Source organism: Pipistrellus hanaki (genome assembly GCF_964339955.1).
Source record: "Pipistrellus hanaki genome assembly, chromosome: 14".
Classification (NCBI taxonomy): Eukaryota; Metazoa; Chordata; class Mammalia; order Chiroptera; family Vespertilionidae; genus Pipistrellus; species Pipistrellus hanaki.
The window spans coordinates 28,529,005-28,553,444 of NC_140516.1; the positions used below are offsets into that span (position 1 = coordinate 28,529,005).

At 35.7% G+C, this 24,440-nt stretch overlaps 1 protein-coding gene and 1 long non-coding RNA gene across 5 annotated transcripts in view; one reads left to right on the forward strand and one right to left on the reverse strand.

The window, feature by feature from the left end:
* LOC311632253 overlaps positions 1 to 24,440 on the forward strand; it is a 580,642-nt gene that overhangs the window by 398,052 nt on the left and 158,150 nt on the right. The window lies entirely within an intron of this gene.
* PRKG1 (protein kinase cGMP-dependent 1) overlaps positions 1 to 24,440 on the reverse strand; it is a 1,113,305-nt gene that overhangs the window by 94,679 nt on the left and 994,186 nt on the right. For both annotated transcript variants that reach the window (XM_084903443.1, XM_084903442.1), the window contains one exon: positions 8,205 to 8,279. In XM_084903443.1, coding sequence (XP_084759569.1) covers positions 8,205 to 8,279 — 75 coding nt within the window. The remainder of the gene's footprint in view (positions 1 to 8,204; positions 8,280 to 24,440) is intronic.

Here is a 24,440-nt window from a genome sequence, read left to right on the forward strand (position 1 = left end):
AAAGGGCCATCCCTGCTAATGAAAGGTAATGAGACACATTGTGTCAGACAAGGCTCACACCAAAAATAATCCTGAAAAATATCAGACAGATTAAAACATTTCTTTGCTAATGAACTTGTAAACAGGAGGAGCTTTAAGTCAATGAGGACTAATTATGGAAATAGTTGTAAACATTTTATTTGGACTAAATTGAAAGGTCAAAAGAGTACACAGAATATTCTCTATCATTACTGCAGTGACTATGGGACTTCATTGTTTAGTGTCAGTCAATCACAGTCAACCCTGGTGCCTCTACTGTTTTTTTTTATTCTGCTACATCACTTTTGTTTTTAATCCTCATTAGAGGACTTGCTTAGAGAAGGAGGGAGAGGGAGGGAAGAAGGAAGAAGGAGATGGAGAGAAGAGAGAGCGAGAGCAGGAGAGGAGAGAGGGAGAGAGGGTAAAGGAGAGAGGGAGAGGAGAAGAGGGAGTGAAGGAGGAAGCCAGAGAGGGAGGGAGGAAGGAAGAGGGAGAAGGAGAGAGGGAGAGAGAAGAAAGAGGGAGAGAACATCCTTCATTTGCCTTTTGTATGTGCCCTGACCAATACTGAATTAAAACTACAGACCAGGTATGTGCCCTTACCTGGAATAGATCCTGCAGCCTTTCGGCACACAGGGCAATGCTCAATTGATTGAGCCACTCTGACCAACCTGTGTGCCACTCTTTCTTTGTGCACTGATGATATGGACCTTCTTTAACCCTTTGCACTCCGCTGTCCCCTCTCAGGGGACATCGGAATTCTAGCATATCACTCAGATTTCCCCTCTCAGGGGGGGACATTGCAGTTTATTAGTGATTACGGGGAATTGAGTTAATTCAACGCACGTTTCCGCCGCAAAGTAGCGTCGAGTAGCTGGTAGCCAATGTCCAGAATGGTTCAGAGTGCAAAGGGTTAAATACAAGTCTTATTTCCAGCTCTTGACCACAGTTTTTTTTTATTATTATTATTTCTTGCTTATTTTATTTTTTCTTCTTGTATTATGAAAATATATCATGAAACTTCTTTATTTGGGGAGAAAGCAGAGAATAAGTGGATATGAAGAGACTAGGGTGGCAAAAGTGGTGATTTCAAGTGGGGTCTTTAATTCTTTGGCCAATTGGTGCCTCCTTCCTCAGTGTCCCTCCACCTCTTTGTGCCCAGAAAGAGACTCGTATTATTTCTGGATGAAAAGGAGTTCATGTATACTTTATTATATGATTAGTAGGGAAAATTAATTCATTTTAGGATAATTTTTAAATTTTATAGGTTCTTCAGAGAGAGGACAATATTTAAAACCTAAGGAATATTAGAAAAGTGAAATCTTGAACGAAGAACTCACATCAGAGAGTGGTGTAAATTTCCCCATGGAACTGGTCTGACTTGCCCTTTGAAGAGGTCTGCCTTCACCCATCAAAGTTAAAGGGACCGAGACCCATTTGCCTCATCTGAAACTCTGTCTTGCTCTCTCTCCTTTGCTGCTGAGTTTAACAATGTTCACATCTCTCTCAATAGTGAAGATTCATAATCTTTCCTTACACATTCTCACTAATTTACTTTAAATTTCTTATGATTTTGTATAAGCTCAGTGACACTTAATTCTTTTAAATTCGATTCATTTTCAGTCCATGTTAGGGCACTCAAGTCCTATAACTCCATCATGAAATGAAAATGAGGCAGCTGCCGAGGCCAGTTTGGCTCAGTGGTAGAGCGTCGGTCTGCGGACTGGGAGGTCCCAGGTTCAATTCCGGTCAAGGGCATGTACATTGGTTGCAGGCACATCCCCGGTAGCGGGTGTGCAAGAGGCGGCTGGTTGATGTTTCTCTCTCATCAACGTTTCTAGCTCTCTATCTCCCTCCCTTCCTCTCTGTAAAATATCAATAAAATATATTTTAAAAAAAGAAAGAAATAAAAATGAGGCAGTGGTTTGATAAATCCAATTGGCATTCATTAACCAACACCCTAGAACTCTCACCATACAACATTATTCTCTCCTCCCTGATTCCTGAAACACAGTGATTGTCTTCTGTGATGCAACTACTTTTCCTCTCTTCTCTCCTTGTGTGTGTGTGTGTGTGTGTGTGTACATGTGTGTGAATGTGTGCAAAATAGTTCCCCTTTCTCTGATTTTTAAATGCTAAAGTTCCTCAAGAATCAATCTTCAGTGCCATGTTCGTCTCATTTTCTACTCTCTCATCAACATTCAATTAATTTATTTTTAATATATATTTTTATTGATTTCAGAGAGGAAGGGAGAGAGAAAGAGGGATAGAAACATCAATGATGAGAAAGAATCATCAACCAGGCCCCCTACTGGAGATCAAGCCTGGAGCCTGGGCATGTGTCTTGACTAGGAATTGAATCAGGCTTCCCAGTTCAATAGTCGATGAACAACCACTAAGCCACACTGGCTGGGCACCTAACATCATATTAAACTACCATCTACCATATAAATGCTCATTATTTTCAAAAGAATACCAATCTTTGCTCTGAGCTCTATCCCTGTCCAACCATGTCTCAAAGGCACCTCTTATTTAAGCTCAGCAAAAAAATCAATTCAATTCACACTCCAAACCTGGTAACCATATAGTCAATCTTGGTGAATGCCATCACCCCCTCTGATTTCCACACCCCAAGTCTCTGCATCTTCCTTCACCTTTCTCCCCTTCATGGCCAATATCCAATTTCCTTAATAATACCTGTTGGCTTTGCCACTTAACTGTTTCTTTCCTCACACTGCCCTCTCTAGTCTTGCCTACCATCAGCTTTTACCTGGAAAATATTTTGGTGGTTCTTCCTGCTTTCACTTTTCACTCCTCCAATCCTAGAGGAAAGAATGCTCATTTATAATATAAAGCAATTCAATTTATCTGCTAGCTTACAGCCTGAAGTGATTACCTTAAATTTTTAGCATTTCTTTGACCTCTGCCTTTTAAAATTTTAGGTCCCACCCTTATTGGTGCTTTGGCTGCCTGAATTTATGTTACTGTTTCTATGGCGGGCTTTGTACATACTGTGTCTCTGTCTAAAATGCTCTCTGCACTTCCTTGCCCAGCTAATGCCAACTAATTCCTGCCTAACCAGTACCAGCTAACTCTTTAAAGTTCAGCTCAAATCTAGTCAAAATGTCACTTCCTCATCGAAGCCTTTCTAGAAAGATTAATTTGTGTCTCTCCTCCACGGAGCCATATACACCATAAAGGCAAAGGGCATGTCTACTGTACTCACTCTTTTATAGTAGTATTTTGTAGGCACGCAGAGAATATTTGTCAGATAAATGAATGCATATGGCGAAGTGAATGAACAAGGGTAATGTTGGTGCATGAAGGCTGCAGAGTCATGGTAGGCAGTCTTTAATTTGAGTTTTTAACAAGTGGTGTGCAGATTTACAAACATGACTATACCATTTGGAGGTTTACACAGATTTTGCCATGAGGAACAGTTCTTCCTGGGAAACAATATGGAGAATCAGCAATTCTGGTCATAATAAATACATTTACAGACAAATAATCATGCAGCTATCCGAGATGCCCACAAGAGGGCCTGCATATGGAGCCCTTCAGTGTTCAGAGAAGTAGGATAGAGCCGAGGCAGCTGACCCAATTGGCACAGTATGCTGTACCCACTTTCTATGAATGTTATGACATAAAATAATTTCAAAAGTGCTTCTATATGGGAGCAATTCGAAGGGTTTTTTTGTTGTTTGCTGCTTTTTTTTTTTTTTTTTAAAAGAAGGGATTGATATTTTCAAAAGCACAGTGAATTGCATCAATAAGGCTAAACTTAAATCAGTCTAAAATACTATATGTTCTTTCAGATTGCCACCAAAATGACATTAAGTGTACATAATAGCATTATAAATATTTATAACATGGTGATGTTAAAATGAAAAAAGTAGGATATAAAGTTATAGTAAAGGCATTACAATTACTATAATTGTAAAACATAATGATAGTTTTTATTACAAGTTGTACTTGATTAATTTAGACTATGGTTTTTATCTTACTATATTATTTCTATTAAAGTGAAAATAAACATTTTAATAAAAATAGACATAATTATAAGCAATACACTGACTCCCCCCCACCACATGACTATAACCTGGGAATATAGCTGTGGCATAGGTAAATCACCTTATTATAGTGTAATTTTTATATGAAATATTTTTATTATCAACTATTATAATTAGCAAGCTAAGTTGACAAATATATATCAGTAGATATGCTTTTATTCAGAGAAAGAGCTGTTTTGCTTATAACTGCAGAATACAGTATTTAGCAATTAAGACATCAAAGATAGTATAACTTGAATCTCTATTCTGTATATCTACCCCCTCGAGTTGAAAACACTTATTCATAAAGATGTAAATACCCCTCCTATATTCATTGCAGTATGTTTTACAATAAGAAAGACAGAAAAAGAATTATTAGATAAAGAAGAAGTGGCACATATATACAATGGAATACTACTCAACCATTTCTGACAACATGGATGGATCTTGAAAGTATCATGCTAAGGGAAGTAAGTCAGATGGAAAAGACAAGAACCATATGCTTTCACCTATATGTGAGATATAAAACAGAAAGCCACAGGGAAACAAACAAACTCATAGACACAGACAACAGTATAGTGGTTACTAGAGGGGAAGAAGGTGGGGAGAAGATGAAGAAGATAAAAGGTGTGTCATAGTCATGGTGATAAAAGGAGACTAGACTTTGGGTGGGGGGCACACCCTAGAATATACAGCTGATATATATATAATTAGACACCTAAAACATGTAATATTACTAACCAATGGTACCCCAATAATTGAAACATATTTTATTTTTAAAGAAATAGTCTGTATTCATATATCAGAAATACTTAAAGTGAAGTAAAACATTTATATTTTCTATTTGGTATTTCTAGATGGTTATGTTTTTCACAAGACAAGGTATAGATATTGAAAAAGGTCTCACCACCCAAATAGTGATATATCACAGCAAGTATCCCATTTTATTCTTAGAACTAAACAGTGAACATAATCATTGAGTTATACATCACTCTACTAAACTGCAAATTTCTCCATGTTAGAAAATACTTTTCTATTTGGTATGCGCGTTGTAAAGCACAATGCCTGACCCATCACAAGTTTCTAAATATTTATTAAATGAGTGCATATTCTCAAAGGGAAATAGTGTGTATCTTTCAGCATACATGCTACTTTCTGCTCAAAATGAGGTTTAAGGATCCATAGCTTTGATCTGGTGTTGTCTCTCCCAATGTCTTTGTGATTACAACTTTACGTTTAAGAGGAGAAGCCCTTACTGGATTACTGGCAGCAATTATGAGAACCTTAAACATGCTATAAAGGCAAAGTTTCTGTCAAGAATTATTTCCTTTATAGGAAATGCAACCCTTGAGACAGGCTGGGGGCACAAATCCTGCAGAGGGGAGTTTTGAGAACTATTTCCCCAGGATTGTTCTCTCCAGCCACACTTCCTGGACCAGCTACTGGAGCTGAATGCTTGGTGTGGTTTTCCTCAAAGGGATGCTCTTTCATTTTGTGGACTCATTAGGCCACGGATACCTGATTATGCTAATAGCATAATTGTTCCACACAACTGAGTTTCAAAACGTCTCAACTGAATCAATCTTTATGGTCAGTACTTTTTTTTTCTTCTTTTTACTCAGATAGGCATAGTTAGTGAGACACTACCAACAAAAATTTCACATGGATAAAATAACATGATCATTTTAATTGGATTTTAAGAAATACTAATTTTACCTTTAATGAATTTTGCAAAAGCAAGGGAACCTTTAAACAATAAAGCTTACACAGTAGAGCCAAAGCAACAGCTCAGTTCTAAGTGGCACAGGTTTTGAGATCTATATAAAAAATGTCGAGGTATTAACAGAATGATAATAATACTTGGGAGAAATTACATTCTTGCCCTAATCCCTGCAATGTTGGCAAACCTTGTAAGTTCCTGAAATACAAAGTGAAGGTCCGAAGTATTTAAGATGAAAAAAATCCAACACAGGGAGACAAAACTATTAACCCAAATAGATGTTTAAACTTGTTAATTCAACTAAAAAGTTTCCTGAGAAATAATTCACAATTTACCTTTCTTCAGTTATAGGATATCTAATTAAAAAGATACTATCAACTTCATAAATCTTCAGATATGAGTTATTAGAAAGCTTTAAAGTGCTAGTACTGTTAAAGGCATAAGTACACCTCCCTTGATATGTATGTTAGTACATGTTTATGTACTTACATACGTATTTATTTATTTGGCTATTTTGAGGAATAAAGGTTACATTACCAATCTCCCTAGAATTTGGACTAATGGTTTTACATTTTTTTTCATCAAACTATTCCCATTTTTCTAAATAATTATAAATACTAAGGAATGTGGATTATGCAATTATTTGGATTTAGTATTAAATAGAAAAATTCAAACTGATTTTACTTTTTAAATTCAAGTTTAGATATATAATGACTGCTTTATAATTCTGTCAAATAACAATATTTTGAAACACTTACTGGTAGTAATACCATTGCCTTTCTTTGTTATTTAATCATAATTAAACTTTTTAAAACTAAATAATAATTTTAATAATGAAATTTGCAAATATTTTCCAGACCAGGTTTAATTTTTTTTGGTTTAATTTTTTGACATGCTATCAGAGTGAGAGTAATTTGCCTACATAATGTTAGAAAATTCTTGCAGATACAATTATTTTACATAATAGATATGCAATATTTCCTGTAAATCAAACCATATATCAAGTGCCCTAGGTTATGTTTCTAATGATTACTTGTACCAATAGTATCATCCACTTTTATATCAATTTATAATTTACAAAGTATTTTTATGTGTTGCCATCATTTAAATAACAAAAATACTATCTTAAAGGTAAGACAATGAGATTGAGAGAGAGATGTTAAGTCTTGACCAAGATCACTTGGTTGGAAACCAGAGAGCCAGGAGCAGATCCAAGGCTTCCAGCCCTCATTCAGGGCCATATTTTTATACACTGACTGACTCTCTGCCAATATAAAGGACACCACACCTATCTTTCTAATTGTCTGAATCTGAATTTCAGTGAGTCTCTTTTATTATCTTTCGTTGAAACATGTGAGAGTTAACCCATAAATGCCCAGAACTCATGAGATGCCCACACAGTGATCTTTACAAAGCCAAGAGCAAACCGAGGAGGATGCAACTAGCTCACAATCGCTTTCCATCACTGACCAAGTGCAAGCCTGTGACCAGCCTCACCACTGAGCAGAGGAAATTGAAGTTATGCAAAAACTTTAATCAGTAAATACGGCTAAAGTTTAACAGGGAAAGAGAAGTAGATCAAAGAATACTTTAAGTTAAAGAAAAACCTTTGATTTTTTTTTTAGAACTAAACCACATATTTCATCTTTAGAGATTATCAAGACAAAAATATTTTGTTTCTTTTGCTTTTAGGTTATTACAAAACCAACTAATCAAATTCTGCCCCTGAACTATCTATTTACTGATAAATTTTGTTGATTTACTCTTTCAGGTATCCTATCTGATATCAAATACAAAATTATTTTTACTTAAATTACTTCATCACAGAAAAGAGGGGAGGATTATACAGATCACAATTTTCAAAAAGTAACCTACAACTTTTGCAGAAAAAGCCAATGTGAAATTACTTCAAGTATAAAAAAGCTGTGTTTTAAAGCAAGTTATTCTAGTAGAGAAAATTATATTTTGATGTACAAAAATGAAAATTAATGGGATATGTATTACTTCATAACATTCTGAAAACAGTGCCACCCAAGTTCAATGTAAAGCAATGATGTATTCACTCAGGAAAATATTTTCCAGCCTTATTATTTTTTCATACGATTTCACAAACAACTATTGAACACAACAACCATTCATTCAGAATGTATTTTCAGTGGGAGAAATAATGTGTTTACACTCAATTTTTTATGTTGAATTTTAAACTAACCATTTTCTTTGTTGAAATAATCTCCCACACAAAAGTAAGAATATTATGTAGTAATTACCTTGAATGGTTTGCTTTCTTTCTTCTTACGTAGTTTCTTCCCATCAGAGTGATGGACTTGGTTAAGTCCAACCAAATATTTTATCTTATTTCTACTCAAAAACACTTTTTAAATCAAGATTAAGGCCAAAGGGGAAAAAAAGGCACTTACTTTGCTTTAGCTTCTGCATCCTCATATGCTTTATTAGAAACATCTTCCAATCCTCCAATCAAATGCTTGAAAGAGCTGTTAGAGGCAAAACATAGTGAAAAGGATAAATCCTCTATGAAGCTGCAACAATGACAACCTAGTCAATGACATATCGAAACACTCGAAAGGATCTAATAAAAATTAAAACACTCAACTTAGAGAAATTATTAATACACGTATCAGATAATGATATATACTCTGTGAGAGCAGGGACCTCTTCAGTCAGGTTCATTTCTGTAGTTCCCACCACTGAGAACCAGAGCTGGCAAAAGCCAATATTCAAAGAATTGGGTGAAATAAAGTCAATGGCACACTGATACATGTCACAAAGTTAATAAATCAATTACAATGATGAAATAACAAGACCTAATAGTTATGGAGTGCCTAGTGTATTCCAGGCACTATTCTTTTAATTCTCATGAACATATATTAATTCCAATTCTGTAACAAACTAAAAGATAAGAATCATTAACTCTATGTAAGATAGTGGAATAATCTTCAAAGGCAAAATAAGAACAGGAGGGAAAATCCACTCATTCTGGAGAAGTGAAGAACAGACTTTAGCATAAACTGGTAAGAGTAATGTATCTGCTTAAAACATCTATTCAATGTTCTACAATGCACCTAGAGCTATGCTCAGATCTACTTCATATAGTGAAGTCTCTTACACATCTATAAAATATTACAGAGTTAAAACCAATTAATATACACAAAGGAATTGCTCTTGAAAATTACTAAAAGTAAACACACACAGTAACTCATGCACACCACATTTTGGCAACCATTGAATTATAACGAATAAAGAAACAAAAGGCAAGTCTGTGTTTACAGAATCATCAGAGCCCTCCCTTACATGGTGCTTAAATGGCTGGTTTGTTCTATACACTTTATAGGTAGTAACAAATATGTAATAGTTATGTATATCCTATGATTTAGTATCATCCCCATTTTATAGATGGGGATACTAAGGAATGAGAGGTTAAGAAACTGACCTAGTCATGCAGCCAAAAGACTGTTAGGGAAGGGGCGGCCATTCTTTTATACTCATACCTACTCATATACCACAGCTCCCACCTAATCCCTGACTGTCTTGAAGATAACTATCACATCTCTAACAGTATTTGAGGTTTTAAAGTGCTGAAAGAAATTGCATTTCAATTTAAATCTGTATTATCTTAATGCATGCAACTGGCTTTGTATGTGGTGAGTATGAAAACAACAACACATGGATACTCGGGTTCTGAAACATAGTAGGATATTTGCTGATTTCAATTTAAATATTGTTTAGTCCCTTTCACATAACATTTTTTTGGGAAAAAAAACTATAAAGAGGAGCCTGACCCTCTACTTAGGACTGATTTATAGTTGGGGGAGTTCAGGCCCTTAAGTAATGATCTCATCTAGGGGACAGGGTAACTAATGCTGGCTAAATACACTATGTGTTTGTTTTTTTTTTAAACTTCTTTATTTATTGATTTTTAGAGAGTGGGGGAGAGAGAGTGGAAGAGAGAGAGAAAGAGAGACCCATCCATTGTTTTATATATCCACGCATTCAGCGGTTGGTTCTTATATGTGCTATGACCAGAGAATCAAACCTGCCGCATTGCCTATCAGGATGATAATCTAACCAACCAACTGAACTACCTGGCCTGGGCTGCACTAATTATTTCTAATACAAGAAGAAAATGACCAGAATCAATAATCTTTACTTAGAAAGCAATCCTGGCCAAATAACATTTTTCAAAACAGGCAACAAATGCCTCCTGCATTCTAAGTCTCCTTCATAATACATCAAGCATCATACTTAACTGGGAGTTTTAAGAAAATGTAGGTTTTCCAAGCTATATTAAAAAGTTCCAAATGCCTGTCTCTGTGTGTCCTGCACTGGTCACTGAATAATTTATCTTGCTAAACATAACTATGACATTACAGAACTCACCCCTCCTGGTGCAAGTGGGAACTAATTAGTGGCTGGGTTTTCCCTCTCACTAATACTCTGTTGGAACACCTGCTATCCGTGTGGCCTCATCAAACACATTTGGAAACTTATTACCTGTAAGTATCAGATGCCTTTTTAAATATTTACTCTAGTCCTATGAAATTTCTTGAATACTAAATGAGAAGATTTGTGGATGTTTTATTTGGACAGGGATTATGATGAAGTGCTTTGAAACTTTAACTGGATGAGCAGAAACCCTAAAAAGTTATGTATCGGTTACTATTACAAATATACGAGACTATAGGAAAATCATGAAATTATTTTTTAAACTAACAGTTCATGAATGAGTTATATTTTAGTACCATAAAATAAAATATCCAGTTTTACATAAACTCTAGACATAATTTCAGAATAAATGAAGAAGACGTTAGTGAGCAAAATGCTGTAATAGTGTGTTTAAGAAATCCTTATTGCAAGTACACTAAGTATGAGGCACTTTCCTGTTACTTTTCTTGGTGTGTGAAATCCAATTTTAGCAAGTCTTGGCAGAATTTTTTGAGGAGGTAGATGAGTACACAGAGGTATAAGATGTATAAGAGGAAATGGAAAATACCAACATACACATCTTTATGTTTAATGTTGGTAATTTAAATGTACTTGCAAAGGAGGATAAGAAAGAAAGGAGGGAGGAAGGAGAGAGAAAGAAAAGAGGGGAGAAGGGACGGATGAGAGGGAGGGAAAAAAGGCAGGAAAAATGATGATCCTTTCACATCAAGAATGTTATCTGTCAATTTTTTTCTTAAAAATTAGCCCTGGCCCGTGTGGCTCAGGTGGTTGAGCATCGTCCCTGCACTGAGAGGTTGCCAGTTCAATTCCTGGTCAGGGCACATGCCCAGGTTATGGGCTTGATTCCCTGTAGGGAGCTTGCAGGAGGCAACCAATAGATGTTTGTCTCTTCCCTTCTCCTTCCCTCTATAAAATCAATAAAAAACATTTTTTTTTTAAAAAGAAGTAAGATTCAAAATGCTGTGTTTCTCATTCTAGGAAATTTGCCTGTTTTAGAGCATTAGAGTGACAGAAACTCAGTGGGTAGTAATTTCATTTACTGATGTTTTCATTATTAAGCCAAAACATTCTTCTGAAGAGAGCTGATTACTTAGTGATACGACTAAAAGTGTATAATTTTCTTCTTCAGTTGTGATATGATGAGACTTCCTCTAGAGGAAAACAGGGTATTATTTATGAAATAGGCAGTCCAAATTTCAGAGATCAGTATTATCATGCTGCTAAAAAAAAATAACAGCATTGATATTCCACTTTATAGTTTATAAATCACTTTTTATGTTCATATATTATGTATGTATTCAATAACTTATATTAGTCAATTTAGTCCTCATGATTTCCTATCCTCTATTCCACGATACTATTTAGGAAGCTTGTAAGAAAACGTTTAAAATGCAATTTTTTAAAATTCAAAACAACGTGGAAGAAAAATCTCAACACTTATTTTTTTTCTTGATTACTTCCTTAAATAAGATGGTAATCTATTCTTTTTTAAAAAATATATTTTTATTGATTTCAGAGAAAAGGACAGGGAGAGGTTAGATAAAAACATCAATGATGAGAGAGAATCACTGATCGTCCACCTCCTATTGGGGTTGAAATCTGTCACCCAGGCATGTGCCCTTGACTGGAATTGAATCCGGGACCCTTCAATCTGCAGGCTGCTGTCTTATCCACTGAGCCAAACTTGCTAGGGTGGTAACCTATTCTTAACAGTTAAAATTGTAAGTCAAAATGAGTTAAGAGTAAAATCTTAAACCAGAAAATTATTGCAAATACTTCAATGGTGCTAAGCAAAATATTTATCAAGCATGGCCTGAACTTCTGAGAAAACCCTCTTATAATTTGAAAGGTGTATAAGATTACAGCTCATTAGAATTTCCTAACCTGAATCTTGGCTAAGTCCCTTAAAAATGTATTTACTAAAAAGAATGGAAAAGTGTCCAAAATTAGTTGTGGTACTTGCTACTTAGCCAAGTTCAAGATTTTAGAGGCATCTTTCATTATTTTGGTACTTTGAATCCAGAAAAATCTGTTCATTCATTTGGTGGATTCAGGTAATAGTGTTTGTGTTTATTTTTTTATTTTTATTTTTTTAATATATTTTATTGATTTTGTACAGAGAGGAAGGGAGAGAGATAGAGAGTTAGAAACATCGTGAAAGAGAGTCATCGATCAGCTGCCTCTTGCACCCCCCCCCACTGGGGATGTGCCCGCAACGAAGGTACATGCCCTTGACTGGAATCGAACCCGGGACCTTTCAGTCCCCAAGCCGACGCTCTATCCACTGAGCCAAACAGATCTCGGCTATTTTTTTTTGTTTGACTATTTATTTATAACTAGCAAAGTTATAATTATTTATAGATCATATTTATCATGAACCAAATGAATAGTTTTTTCAGAGGGAATATGAACCCAAATATAGTAAAACCGAACATCCAAGTTCCGTCAGCCGTCCACCCACCCACCATATATATTTATGCAATGTCTACTCTCTCTAAGGAATGGCTCAAACTACTGTGGATTATGCAAAGAGAGAAAGGCACACCCTTAAGAAATGTATAGCTAAAACAAGGGATTATAATACAAGGTAGGAGGTGAACAGCAGGAGGAAGCCTCTAACATCTATACAAAAGTTGTCATCAAGTCAAATTATAGGACAGTGATTTTAGAGAAAGGAATAACACTTTTATGAGTGAATGGTTTTCTTATCAGTGCTTTCTTTATTCTTGCATGTATGTTTAAATTTGCAAGAGAATATTACACACACTGACCAAAGTGATAGACATTTGGTTATCTCTGTCCTTCCTTTGTAACAACAATCCTATATTTATCATGGAGGCTATTCATTAGGGAAAATCAATTACAAATACCATTTTTGGATTATAATTACATATTTTAAAGGAATTAACATTTTAAAATAATGATCCAAATTGGCCTAGTGACCAAGAAATCAAAAGAATTGATTTCAGAAATGCTTTCTATTTATTTGCTGTGATTTTTGAGGAAAAATCCATGTAAATGAACAAGTTTTTATGGATATATGTTTAGATAGTCTTCTCTAAGGCAGAGCCTTGTTGAGTTGATGTCATGGACCAATGACATGGTCCATGATCTATTTTTGAATTTTCACTTGTGATTTTTTTCTGATACCAAAGGTAATATGTTGAAATTTTGGAAGATGTTAAAAAAAACCCCCAAAGAATAAAAAGATTATTTTAATGTCATAGCCCAGAGCTAAACATTAATATTTTGGCATGTATTCTTCTAAACTAGACATTTTTCAATGTTATTTCAAAGTTGGAACCGTATTGTGTTAGTACTTATTTGACTTTAGGTTATGTTAGTGCTTATGCAATAGCCAACCTAATGGTTAAATGAAAAAAAAAAAATCCAGTGTAGGATATACCTGATTATATGGAAACACCCTATAAGGATGTACTAAATGTCTCAATATTATTTATTTGTTTAACTAATAATTTTACTGTTGAAACTCTTATAATATCTTTGGCTTAAGGTTGTATTTTTTTACTGTTTTTGACTTTTAATCTATAACTGTTAAGAATATGTTACATCTTAATATAGAAATAGAGGCCCATTACACAAAATTTGTACACGGGGGGTGGGTCCCTCTCTCCAATCTGGGACCTTCAAGGAATGTATGACTGCCAGTTTAGGCCCAATTCCAGTGATCAGGCCTAAACTGGCAGTCGGACATCCCTCTCACAATCCTGTAGCACTGGCTCCTAACTGCTCACCTGCCTGCCTGATTGCCACTATTTGCCCCCCTCCCCCACTGCCAGCCTGATCACGTCTAACTGCCTCTACTTGCCTGCCTGATTGCCCTCAATTTCCCCCCTCTCTGCCCCCCCTGCCAGCCTGGTCGCCCCATGCAGCCTGCTCTTCAGTTGTTTGGTCATCCCTCACTAATTTCCCTGCCAGTCTGGTCACCACATGCAGCCTGTTTGGTGGTCTGTCTGGTTGTTTCAGTCATGAGTGCCCCTGGCTTTTTATATATATATGGATTATGAAAGAGATACACTGTTTTAAAATATGTATTTTGAGATCTCCCCCCAAACCAGTTTTGATTTGTAAATAGTCTATCTTAAATAGTTATATGCAAGTTTCTTACATATAACTAGAGGCCTGGTGCACAAAAATTCATGCACTCGGGATGGGTGGGTCCCTCAGCCCAGCGTGTGCTCTCTCACAGTCCAGGACCCATCTGTTGATGTCCATCTGTCTGCTTAGGCCCGCTCTCCAGGAGATCAGGCCTAAGCTGGCAGTCAGACATCTCTCTTGCAGTCTGAGAGCCCTCGGGGGATGTCTACCTCCCAAGTGGAGTGGGCCTAAGCAGCAGTCAGACATCCTTAGCATTGCGGAGGAAGCAGGAGAGGCTTCCACCACCGCTGTGGTGCTCGCCAGCCATGAGCCTGGCTTGTGGCTGAGCAGAGCTCCCCATGTGGGAGGGCATTGACCACCAGGGGGAAGCTCCTGCATTGAGCATCTGCCCCCTAGTGGTCAGTATGCATCACAGTGACTGGTCATTAGGGTCAATTTGCGTACTAGTTTTTTATTATATAGGATTCACCTTTACCTAACCATGACTGAATTTAGGAATGTGTTGTAGTTTGTACTACTCATAGTATGACTGATAAACCGTTACTGGTCTGTGAAGAGATTAAGTAGAGAATTTAGAAATTTTTATAGCAATTTGACATTGCTGAGATATCCAAGGCCAAGCTAGGTGGATTCATGTTTTTGTTTGTTTGTTTGTTTGTTTGTTTTTTAACAAGATATAAACCTGTTCAGTTATTGTCAAAATCATGAGGTGAAAAACATTTGCTCAAACTGCATGGAAGATTAGTTTGCTAATTGTAATCCACAGTGTACAAAATCCAGAATCTATTTCTTTTATTGAAAGATAATTTAAATTTAACCTTAACATTACAGGATAAATTGATAGAACTGGCTACAATTTAATGAGGGGTCAATGAAAACAGAACATTGTTTGTTCTGTTTCGGGTGAAAAAAAAATGAATATCCTAAGTGTGTTGAAATAATTTTAAAAATCACTTTTTCCATTTCCTACAAGGCTCCCCTTTGAGTCCAGTTTCTCTACTCTGAGTGTATTAAACAAATCATAAAACAGTTTAGATACACATTATTCTCTGCAAGTGGCATTTCCATCAATCCAACCTAAGTCAGAAAAGTTAACAAGCAACAAGCGGGCACATTTGGCACAGTAAGGATAAATATTGACTACGCACTGTTCTTTCAAAGTGTACCTATTTCAGTTAGGACAGAGAATTGTTATTTCACTCATAAATTCTGGTTTTGTTGTGACTGCAAAATACACATAAAAGCCATTCTTTCTTACTGTTCATACACATACTTTTGATGACAATGTGATCAACTGTAGTAATTCTTTTAATCCAGTGTTATGTTTGTTCTGATATTTTTTATTGACATAGAATTTTATGTACGTTCAAACTAATATTTCTTAAAGGGGGCAGTTATTTTTATGCCTTTTTAAATCTTATGTTTCTAGTAATCTATTTGTATTGCATTTGATAAACGCATCTGTCTATGACGGAATGGACATTAAAATAGAACAGAGCTGGCCCTGAGCACACATCCTTGGAGAAGCACTGTACTGAACTACTCACCTCTCTCCCACCCTCTCTTACATGGCTCTTTCTGAATCCCGTACCTTGTGGCTGCCTTTTCAGAGAACTCATCACTAAGGTCTGGGATTGGTAGTTTATGGTCAGTCTCCTTCACTAAGACAATGAACTCTTTGACATCTATTTTTTTCCTGACCGTGTAGCCCTAGTGCTAGTGAAGTGTCTGCACACAAAATTACACTCACTAAGTGCTTATTAAAGAGCTTAATGAAGTAATTACTCAAGCAATTTTTATAAGTGGTTATTGAAGAGCTTAACGAAGTAGTTATTCCATCAATTTTTATAATACCTAAAGGTATCCTTAGTCCATGAATTTAATCACCCTGTATTTAATTTAGTGGTTTTTTTTTTTTTTTAAGAAAATACAAAAATCCATTAAATTCTGTAGATAGTTTTAGAGAAAAGTTAAAAGAATAAATGGCATATTACAGAATTTATAGCTACAAATAAAAGACATGAACATAATTGCAATGGAAAATATTTAGAAGTGCAGTTTCATAAAAAAAAAAATAGAGTGCCTGGCATCATAACAGATAAAAAGCATCAAATATGTCAAATCCATCACCTATATTTGGCTGCTCTACCATATACAGATAGTAAAGAAAGTCAAAACAAAGATACTCTGGGCACCTGCTGGTTTACTTCAGCTAAAGGGGAGAGAGACCTGAGAAATGGGAGAGGGGGGAGGGCTTTCATGGATATTGAAGCCTTCCCCCCACCACATCCAGCGTCTCTACTGTCTCCACTGCATTCTTTATTGTGGCGCTAATGTCAGAGAGCTGGAGTCTCACAGCATCTGTTGGTCTCTCCATGGTAAGAGGACACCTGTCTTACTCTTTCAAGAAGTTATTTTAGTTCAGGGGTCAGCAAACGTCTACCTATGAACCAAATCTGTCCCATGCCTGGTTTTGTAAATAAAGCTTGATAGAAACACAGTAGCATTCATTCTTTTATATATTGTCCATGGCTGCTTTTACATATTACAGCAGACTGACTAGTTGTAACTGACAGTGTGGCCCACAAAGCTGAAACATTTAGGATCTGACCCTTTACCAGAAAAGGTTGCAGACTCTTGTTCTATGTGGTTTTCTTCCCCTGATCCAACACAACATCCTGTAATCCTGACTTCAATAATCTAAAATACATCCTCCTTTCTCTGTTATACTTTGGTTCCAATCACCTTTGTCTCTCTTGGGAATTCCATAATTGTGTTTCCCTTACTACCACTCTTGTGATTACACAGCAGGCAGGGTAATCCATCTGTTTTAAACGTAAGCCAGATCACATTACTCCTCTACAGTCTCTCTGACTGATTTCCCTTACTGTACTTCCTCTGACCTAGAATACATCAAGTTTATATTTGCCATTGACCTCTCCCCAGAATATTCTTTCTTTAAATCTTTGCATGATTTTTTCTTAATGTCATTTAATTCTCAGCTCAAGGGTGTCTTCTTGACCACTTCAAAGGAGCCTCTAGCCCCAAACCTTACTGCTCTCTGATATTTTAACCGTTTTATTTTCATCCCAGCACTTATCATTTGCTGAAAGTGTTTTGTTTAAATATCTGTCGTCTTTCCCAGGTTAGAATTAAGTCTCATGAGCTCATGGACCTAGTCCATCTTAGTCATTAATAACTCTTTAAAAACTAGAATACAGCCTTGTGTGTTATAGAAATTTGAAATGAATTAATGAATACATGAGTGGATTCATTCTTTTAATTATTCATTCATTCTTATTGTGAACAGGAGAACACAGGCAAACTCTAAGTCTTCTGAAGCAAAATTGTATTTAAAATTAAAGATATATGAGTTGAAAGTTCTATGTATGTCTTTAAGAATCCACCTATATTAAATGGCAAGCTTTTAAGACAAAAGTTTAGTTATAATGAACTCTTAATTTAAATTTGGGGTCCTAATGAAGACATACATTGGTATAAATATGGGTGAAATAATTTGAAACACTTAGCAATATATCATTAGAAACATATAGGACATTAAATGAGGATGATAATTTATATAATGAAGGTAATGATTTATATCATAATGGGATTTATATTCATGAATCCCAATTGCAATTAAAGTGAAAGGATCTAAAAATGTAGTATAATCTTCATTTCAATTAACAGCAGAAGAAATTAGACAAATCTCATGTGATAGTATAGCCTTTGAGGGGATAGAGTGAAATATGCTTTTAAGTATAGATTGCCTTAATTGACAAATTTACTTTTCATTTTCCTTAAGGAAAATAAATCTCCAAACTGTTCCAATATGAGACAATTCATGCAGTAGACAGATCTCTTATGACTGACCAATTATTTTAAGTGTTAAAAACTTTCTTTGCCTTGACTATATCAAATACATACCAACAAAATACACTTTATACATTCCTTTTTCTACCATTGATTTTCTGGGCCCAAAACCCACTGTTTTGATATAGAACAGGACAAGAACCAGTGATGATGTTTTATATATATCCAATTACTTTCTTTAAAATAATCTACTTTCTTTAAAGAAATAAAACACCAATACTAAATTATTTAACTCTGCTCATAATGCAATACATTCTCAATTCTAAGATAATTTTGATGTCCATTTTCTCCATAAGAATACACAAATGCTCAATTTCCCCCAGATTTTCTATTCTCAAAGCAGAATCTATGGCAACAGATAATATTTAACCTATTAAATGTTTTTCAAGCTTATCTGCTTAGAAATTATTTCAAGTTTATAAATCAACATAATAGCCAAAATTCTTATCAAAATTGTCTGCAATAGACCACCTTTATTAAAAACAATAAAAATCCACAGCTGATATAGTTTAGTTTATGTAGTTATATCAATTATAGAAGATTTCAGTTAAAACAATCTACTTTTTTGTAAATGATTGTTAAGAAAACTTTGGCTAAGGAAAATGACATGAAACATAAAATACTACATAAGTCATTGATTTTTTTAAAAGTAAATTGAAAATAAAATGCAAAGATACCACAAGAGCCCTAGCTGGTTTGGCTCAGTGACAGAACATCAGCCTGCAAACTGAAGAGACCCAGGTTTGATTCTGGTCAAGGGCACATGCCTGGGTGGCAGGCTCCATACCCAGTGGTGGGTGTGCAGGAGGCAGCCAATCAATGACTCCCTCTATTATTGATGTTTCTGTCTCTCTCTCCCTCTCCCTTCCTCTCTGAAATCAATAAAAAATATATATCTATTTTTAAGAAAATACGCCACAAGAAATCTCTCAAAATACCTTTTTAGTATACTTATTTATGACCTGAAACTCTGAAACAAAGACAACATTCATCTCTAACATTTTTTTAAAACCAGTCTATCACTGTTGTTTTCATTTTGGTTCTCATTATATGACTGAAATAAGAAATAAATACTGTACAAGAAAAAAATCATTAGAAGCTAAGAGAAAAATCCATTTTTAATTTCACAAAATGCTTGAGAATATAGTAATAACATATAAAGCGAAACATGAAAATAATAACTAGCATGTGTTAGGAATTGTACTATTGGGTCGGCAACTAAGTAATTGCGGATTTTTTAAAGAAAATCAAAGACAATTTTTTCATGGAACTAAATAACTTTATTCTGTAATGTATTGCCCATTTTGATCAATGACCTTTTTCCATCTTTCAGGCAGCATCATAATCCCACGTTCAAAAAACTTCTGGTTTTTATTAGCAAAAAACTGAATCAGGTACGATTTGACATCATCATCATTATTGAAATTTTTACCATTCAAGGAGTTTTGTAAAGATCGAAACAAAAAATAATCAGATGGTGCAAGGTCAGGACTATATGGTGGATGTGGCAAAACATCCCAACCAAGCTCCATTAATTTTTGCCGAGTGACCAAAGATGTGTGTGGCCTTGCATTGTCATGATGGAATACAACACCTTTTCGATTTGTCAATTCGGGCCGCTTTTCTTCAACTGCATTGTTTAATTTCGTTAGTTGTTCAATGTAGACATCAGAATTGATCGTTCGGTTGGGTGGTAAGAGTTCAAAGTAGACAATTCCTTTGTAATCCCACCAAACTGATAACAAAACCTTCTTTTGATGAATATCAGCTTTTGATGTTGTTTGAGTTGGTTCACCTGGCCTGCTCCACGATCTTTTCCGCTTGATATTGTTGTAAACAACCCAGTTTTCATCGCCAGTTATCAGTCGTTTTAAAAATGGATCATTTTCATTACGTTTCTTTAGCAAATCGCAGCTGCTAATACGTTGCGTTAACTGTGATTCTTTCAGTTCGTGAGGAACCCATGTATCGAGTTTTTGAACATAGCCAAGTTGTTTTAAGTGATTTTCAATGCATGTATGTGATACATGAAGCTTCTCTGCAATCTCACGTGTTGTACTGTGACAGTCCGAATTGATTATTGCTTTGATTAGGGCGTCATCAACTTCAACTGGACGACCAGAGCGTTTTTCATCTTTGAGTGAAAAATCACCAGAACGAAATTTGGCAAACCAATTTTGACACTGCCGTTCTTTTAAGGCTTCGTCACCATAAACAGCACATAACTTTTTATGAGCTTGCGATGCGTTTTCCCTTTGCGGAAATAAAAAAGCAAAATATGACGAAAATGTTCCTTTTGATTTTCCATTTTTCAACGAGCGCCAAACAAAAACTACAAAACAGATCAAAAAACTTTTTTTACTGATTAACAGCTGAATAGCCAACTATCAAATAACAAAATGTGTTTTACATTTGTACTATGTCTGCAAACCTAAAAATTCAACTGAAGCCATATATGTGTGAAACCCGCAATTACTTAGCTGCCGACCCAATATTTTTCAGGAACCCTTCCTGTTTTACTGATAAAGCAACTGGGGATAAGACAATTAAGTAATTAACCAAGGTCACATGGTGAGGAAGTGTCACCACTGGGATCTGAATGGAAGCAACCTGACTCTGACTCATAACCTCAAATGGGTACATCATTTTTATCTTCCAATATGGAAAGCTGAAGCCTAATCACTGCGAATAGGATTCAGTATCAAATACTGTGCTCTCTCTCACATGCTGTGTTCACGATCAGGGGAAATCTTAAGAGAAATATTTTTTCATTTTAAAAGATCATCTTATTTATTCTATTTACTATCTATATAATAAAGAGCTAATATGCAAATGGTCGTGAAGGACTCACACGTAACAACCGATCAGCAGGCGGCTGTGTGTGCAGCAGGTGTGGGTGAGCAGGGGCTTGCAGTGTAGGGGACTTGCGTGAGGCTGTGTCCCCATCCCTGGCACTGGCCCCAGGAACAGGAAGCTTGAGTCCCTGCCCTTGATGCTGGGCCCAGGGATGTGAGGCTCTCAGAGGCCTACCTCTTTGGGCTGATGAATCGCGGGCTCCTGCACTGTGACAAGGCACAGGCCAAGCTAGGGGACTCCGCCCCACCCAATGCATGAATTTTGTCCACTGGGTCACTACTATCTATAGAAGTTCCCATTAGACAGTATATTAGTCTGCTAGGGCTGCCATACCACAATGCTACAGACTGGATGACTTAAACAACAGAAATCTTACTTCTCACAGTTCTAATAGCTGAGAAGCCAAGATCAAGGTGCTAGTGAGGTTGGTTTCTGATAAAGTCTTTCTTCTTCACTTATAGACACCCTTCTCACTGTGCCTTCACCTGGCCTTTCCTGTGTGTGTGCACCTTCCTAGCATCTCTTATTATTACAAGGAGACCAGGCCTTTTGGATTAGGGCTCAATCCCTATGACTTCACTTAACCTTTATTACCTGGTAAAGGCCCTATTTCCACCCACAGTCACACTGGTGTTTGGGGCTTCAACATATGGATTTAGAGGACATAATGCAGTTCATGACAGAAAGTTTAATGAAGACATTAATATAATTTAGCATCTTGTGCAGCTGGGCCATTAAAGAACATTTTCATTTGTAATATTAGAGAAGTTCATAAAAATTAAATACTTGGTATCCATTTCTTTCCATGGACCTAAGTATAGTGACATTATCATTACATTTCTCTCTAGAGGATGCACCGAAACTCTAAAGCAAATATTCTCTTCATCATTCCTGACATGAATTCCTTTATCTCTTTCCTCTACTGTTGATCCATCAATTACAATGTCTTTTCATTGCCTCCATTTTAGACTTTTCCTCTTTTCAGTCCATAAACAGGATGGTTCCTCCAAACCTAAAATACAAAACTATCTTTTGTGACCCAATAGCCAGTTTGAATATCTCTTTTATTATTTCCTATCCTCATTTTTAATTTAATTCTTAACTTATTTGCAACCCGACATTCTTTCCCATTTATTTTTTTTCATTCTTATTACTCAAAGTTATCGCCAATCTGCTATTAGTCCCAATTGTCTCTTTCTAGGTTCCATCCTCAGTGACCCATAAAAGATTCATGGCCCTAAGGACCATCTTCTCTGGTGACAGTCAAGGAAAGAGAAACTTGGGAGCACTGCACTGAATTATTCTATTATTTTCCCTAATGCTTTAGTTTCTTTCTCCTCCTTTTCCTCCTCTTCCTTCTCCTCCTATTGTTTCTTCTTCTCCACCTGTAGATTATATCTAGCATATATCTGTTGCTTCTCAAAGATTAACGTTATCCAAATTGTATACTTTGCCAACTCAATAGACTAATTTTTCTTAGATATTTATTGTTTATGAGATGGTCAGTCTTGTTTTTTACTTACATTATCTCATTAAAACTTCACAAAAACTCTTCAAGGAAAGTACAATTATCCCTATTTTATAGAAAATTTACTAAGCATAGTTTCAAACTCAGCACTACTGACATTGGGATCAGATAGTTTTTGTTGTAGGGCCTGTCCTATAACATTTAGCAACGTTCCTTTCCTCTAACCATTAGATGCCCTTAGAAATCTTAGTTACTATATATATATATATATATATATATATATATATATATATATATATTAAAGTCTCTAGATACTGTCAATGTCTCCTGGTGGAAAAAACAAGAAACAAGAATAAGGCTTAGAAAGATTACATAACTTGCCTGTGATCACAACACTAAAAAATTGTAGATCTGGAAACCTGCTTTTTGCTCATTTTCACATCCTACACTAATTACACTTTCCGTTAAGCTCTTCCAGGAAATATAATTTTCTCAAAGATCTGTTAGGATCCCCAGAAAACTAATTTTCAAATCTAAGTCTCTGTCCTTGAACTTCCCAGATCCATACTGTGATCGTTTTTGCTCAGTGTCACATGCACATTTCAGCAGCACCACAAATTCAGCTTGGCCATTTCATTAACCATCTTCCATCAAGACTTATTGTTAGGTTCCCTTTCTCCCTTAATGGCATTATTGTTTAACCATGATTGCAGGCTAGATATCTTGGTTTTTATGTCTGACTTTCACTTTGACCCAAGTTCACCAAGTCTATGTTTGTAATCTCTCCTGAATTTGTTCTTCCTTTTCATTTCTATCTCCACTGCCTTATTCAGGCTATTGACACTGTTCCTTACCTCAGAAGCATTAGTCTCTCTTCTTTAATCTCTCCCGCACTGCTCTTTTGCAAAGATTACTGCAGCCGAATCTAGCTTACTAGTTAACAATGTGTTGGTAAAAAAGAAACAGCTTAAAGAAGGTACAATAGACAGATCATGGTCTTGAAGTCAAACATCCCTGGAATTCTAATCCTGCAATGTAGCTTTGAAAAAGTCATCAGGCCTCTTTGATCTTCATTTCCTTTTCTGGATTTTAAAAAATGCCATTCTTTTCCACGGGACTATGGTGAGGTCTGAGATGAAAGAGTATTATAATAAAGGCATCATACCAGGATGCTCAGAATTCACATATTGACTGCTCTAAACCCATTCCTTCTTCTCGACATTCTGTATCATCTATAAATTGGGGTCTTATCACATCATAATTTTGGTCCACATTTTAATTAGTCACTTGGATAATTTCCATTTTCTATGTTTATCCTTTCTTTCCAGGTATTTTGTTAGCCTCTACTATTTACTCCTGACATTTCAGAAAAAGGTTATTTCAGCGCTTTTCTTCTTTAATAATTTTCCAAAGCCTTTTTAATTGTGTTTATTCTTCTCCAGGACAAAGAAGTCATTGTAAAACAATGAACTATCTTCCAGGTTTTAATTGTCAATAACTAAGCTCCATAAATCTATTAAAAGAAAAGAGTAAATGTCAAACTAGCTCTTCTGAGTTGGTGATATATTTCATGCCCAGGGCTGATATGCCCTATCCTGCCTTTTAAGATTCCTTCGATCAAAAAGTCAGGTTGATCAGAGTGCAGTGAAACAGATGTTCTCACAGATTGCTACTGGGGGATGAACTGCACAATGGTCTAGAGACCACAACTTAAAAATGTTCAAACTCATTTCTCTACTTTGAGGTTATATGTCTTGCAACATGATACTTGATAATGGAGGAGAAAAAGTATTCTTGTATGTGTGCTATGAGAGAAGGTATGTATATATGTATTTATGCATGTATGTATGTATCATCAATCTTATCAATATCAATT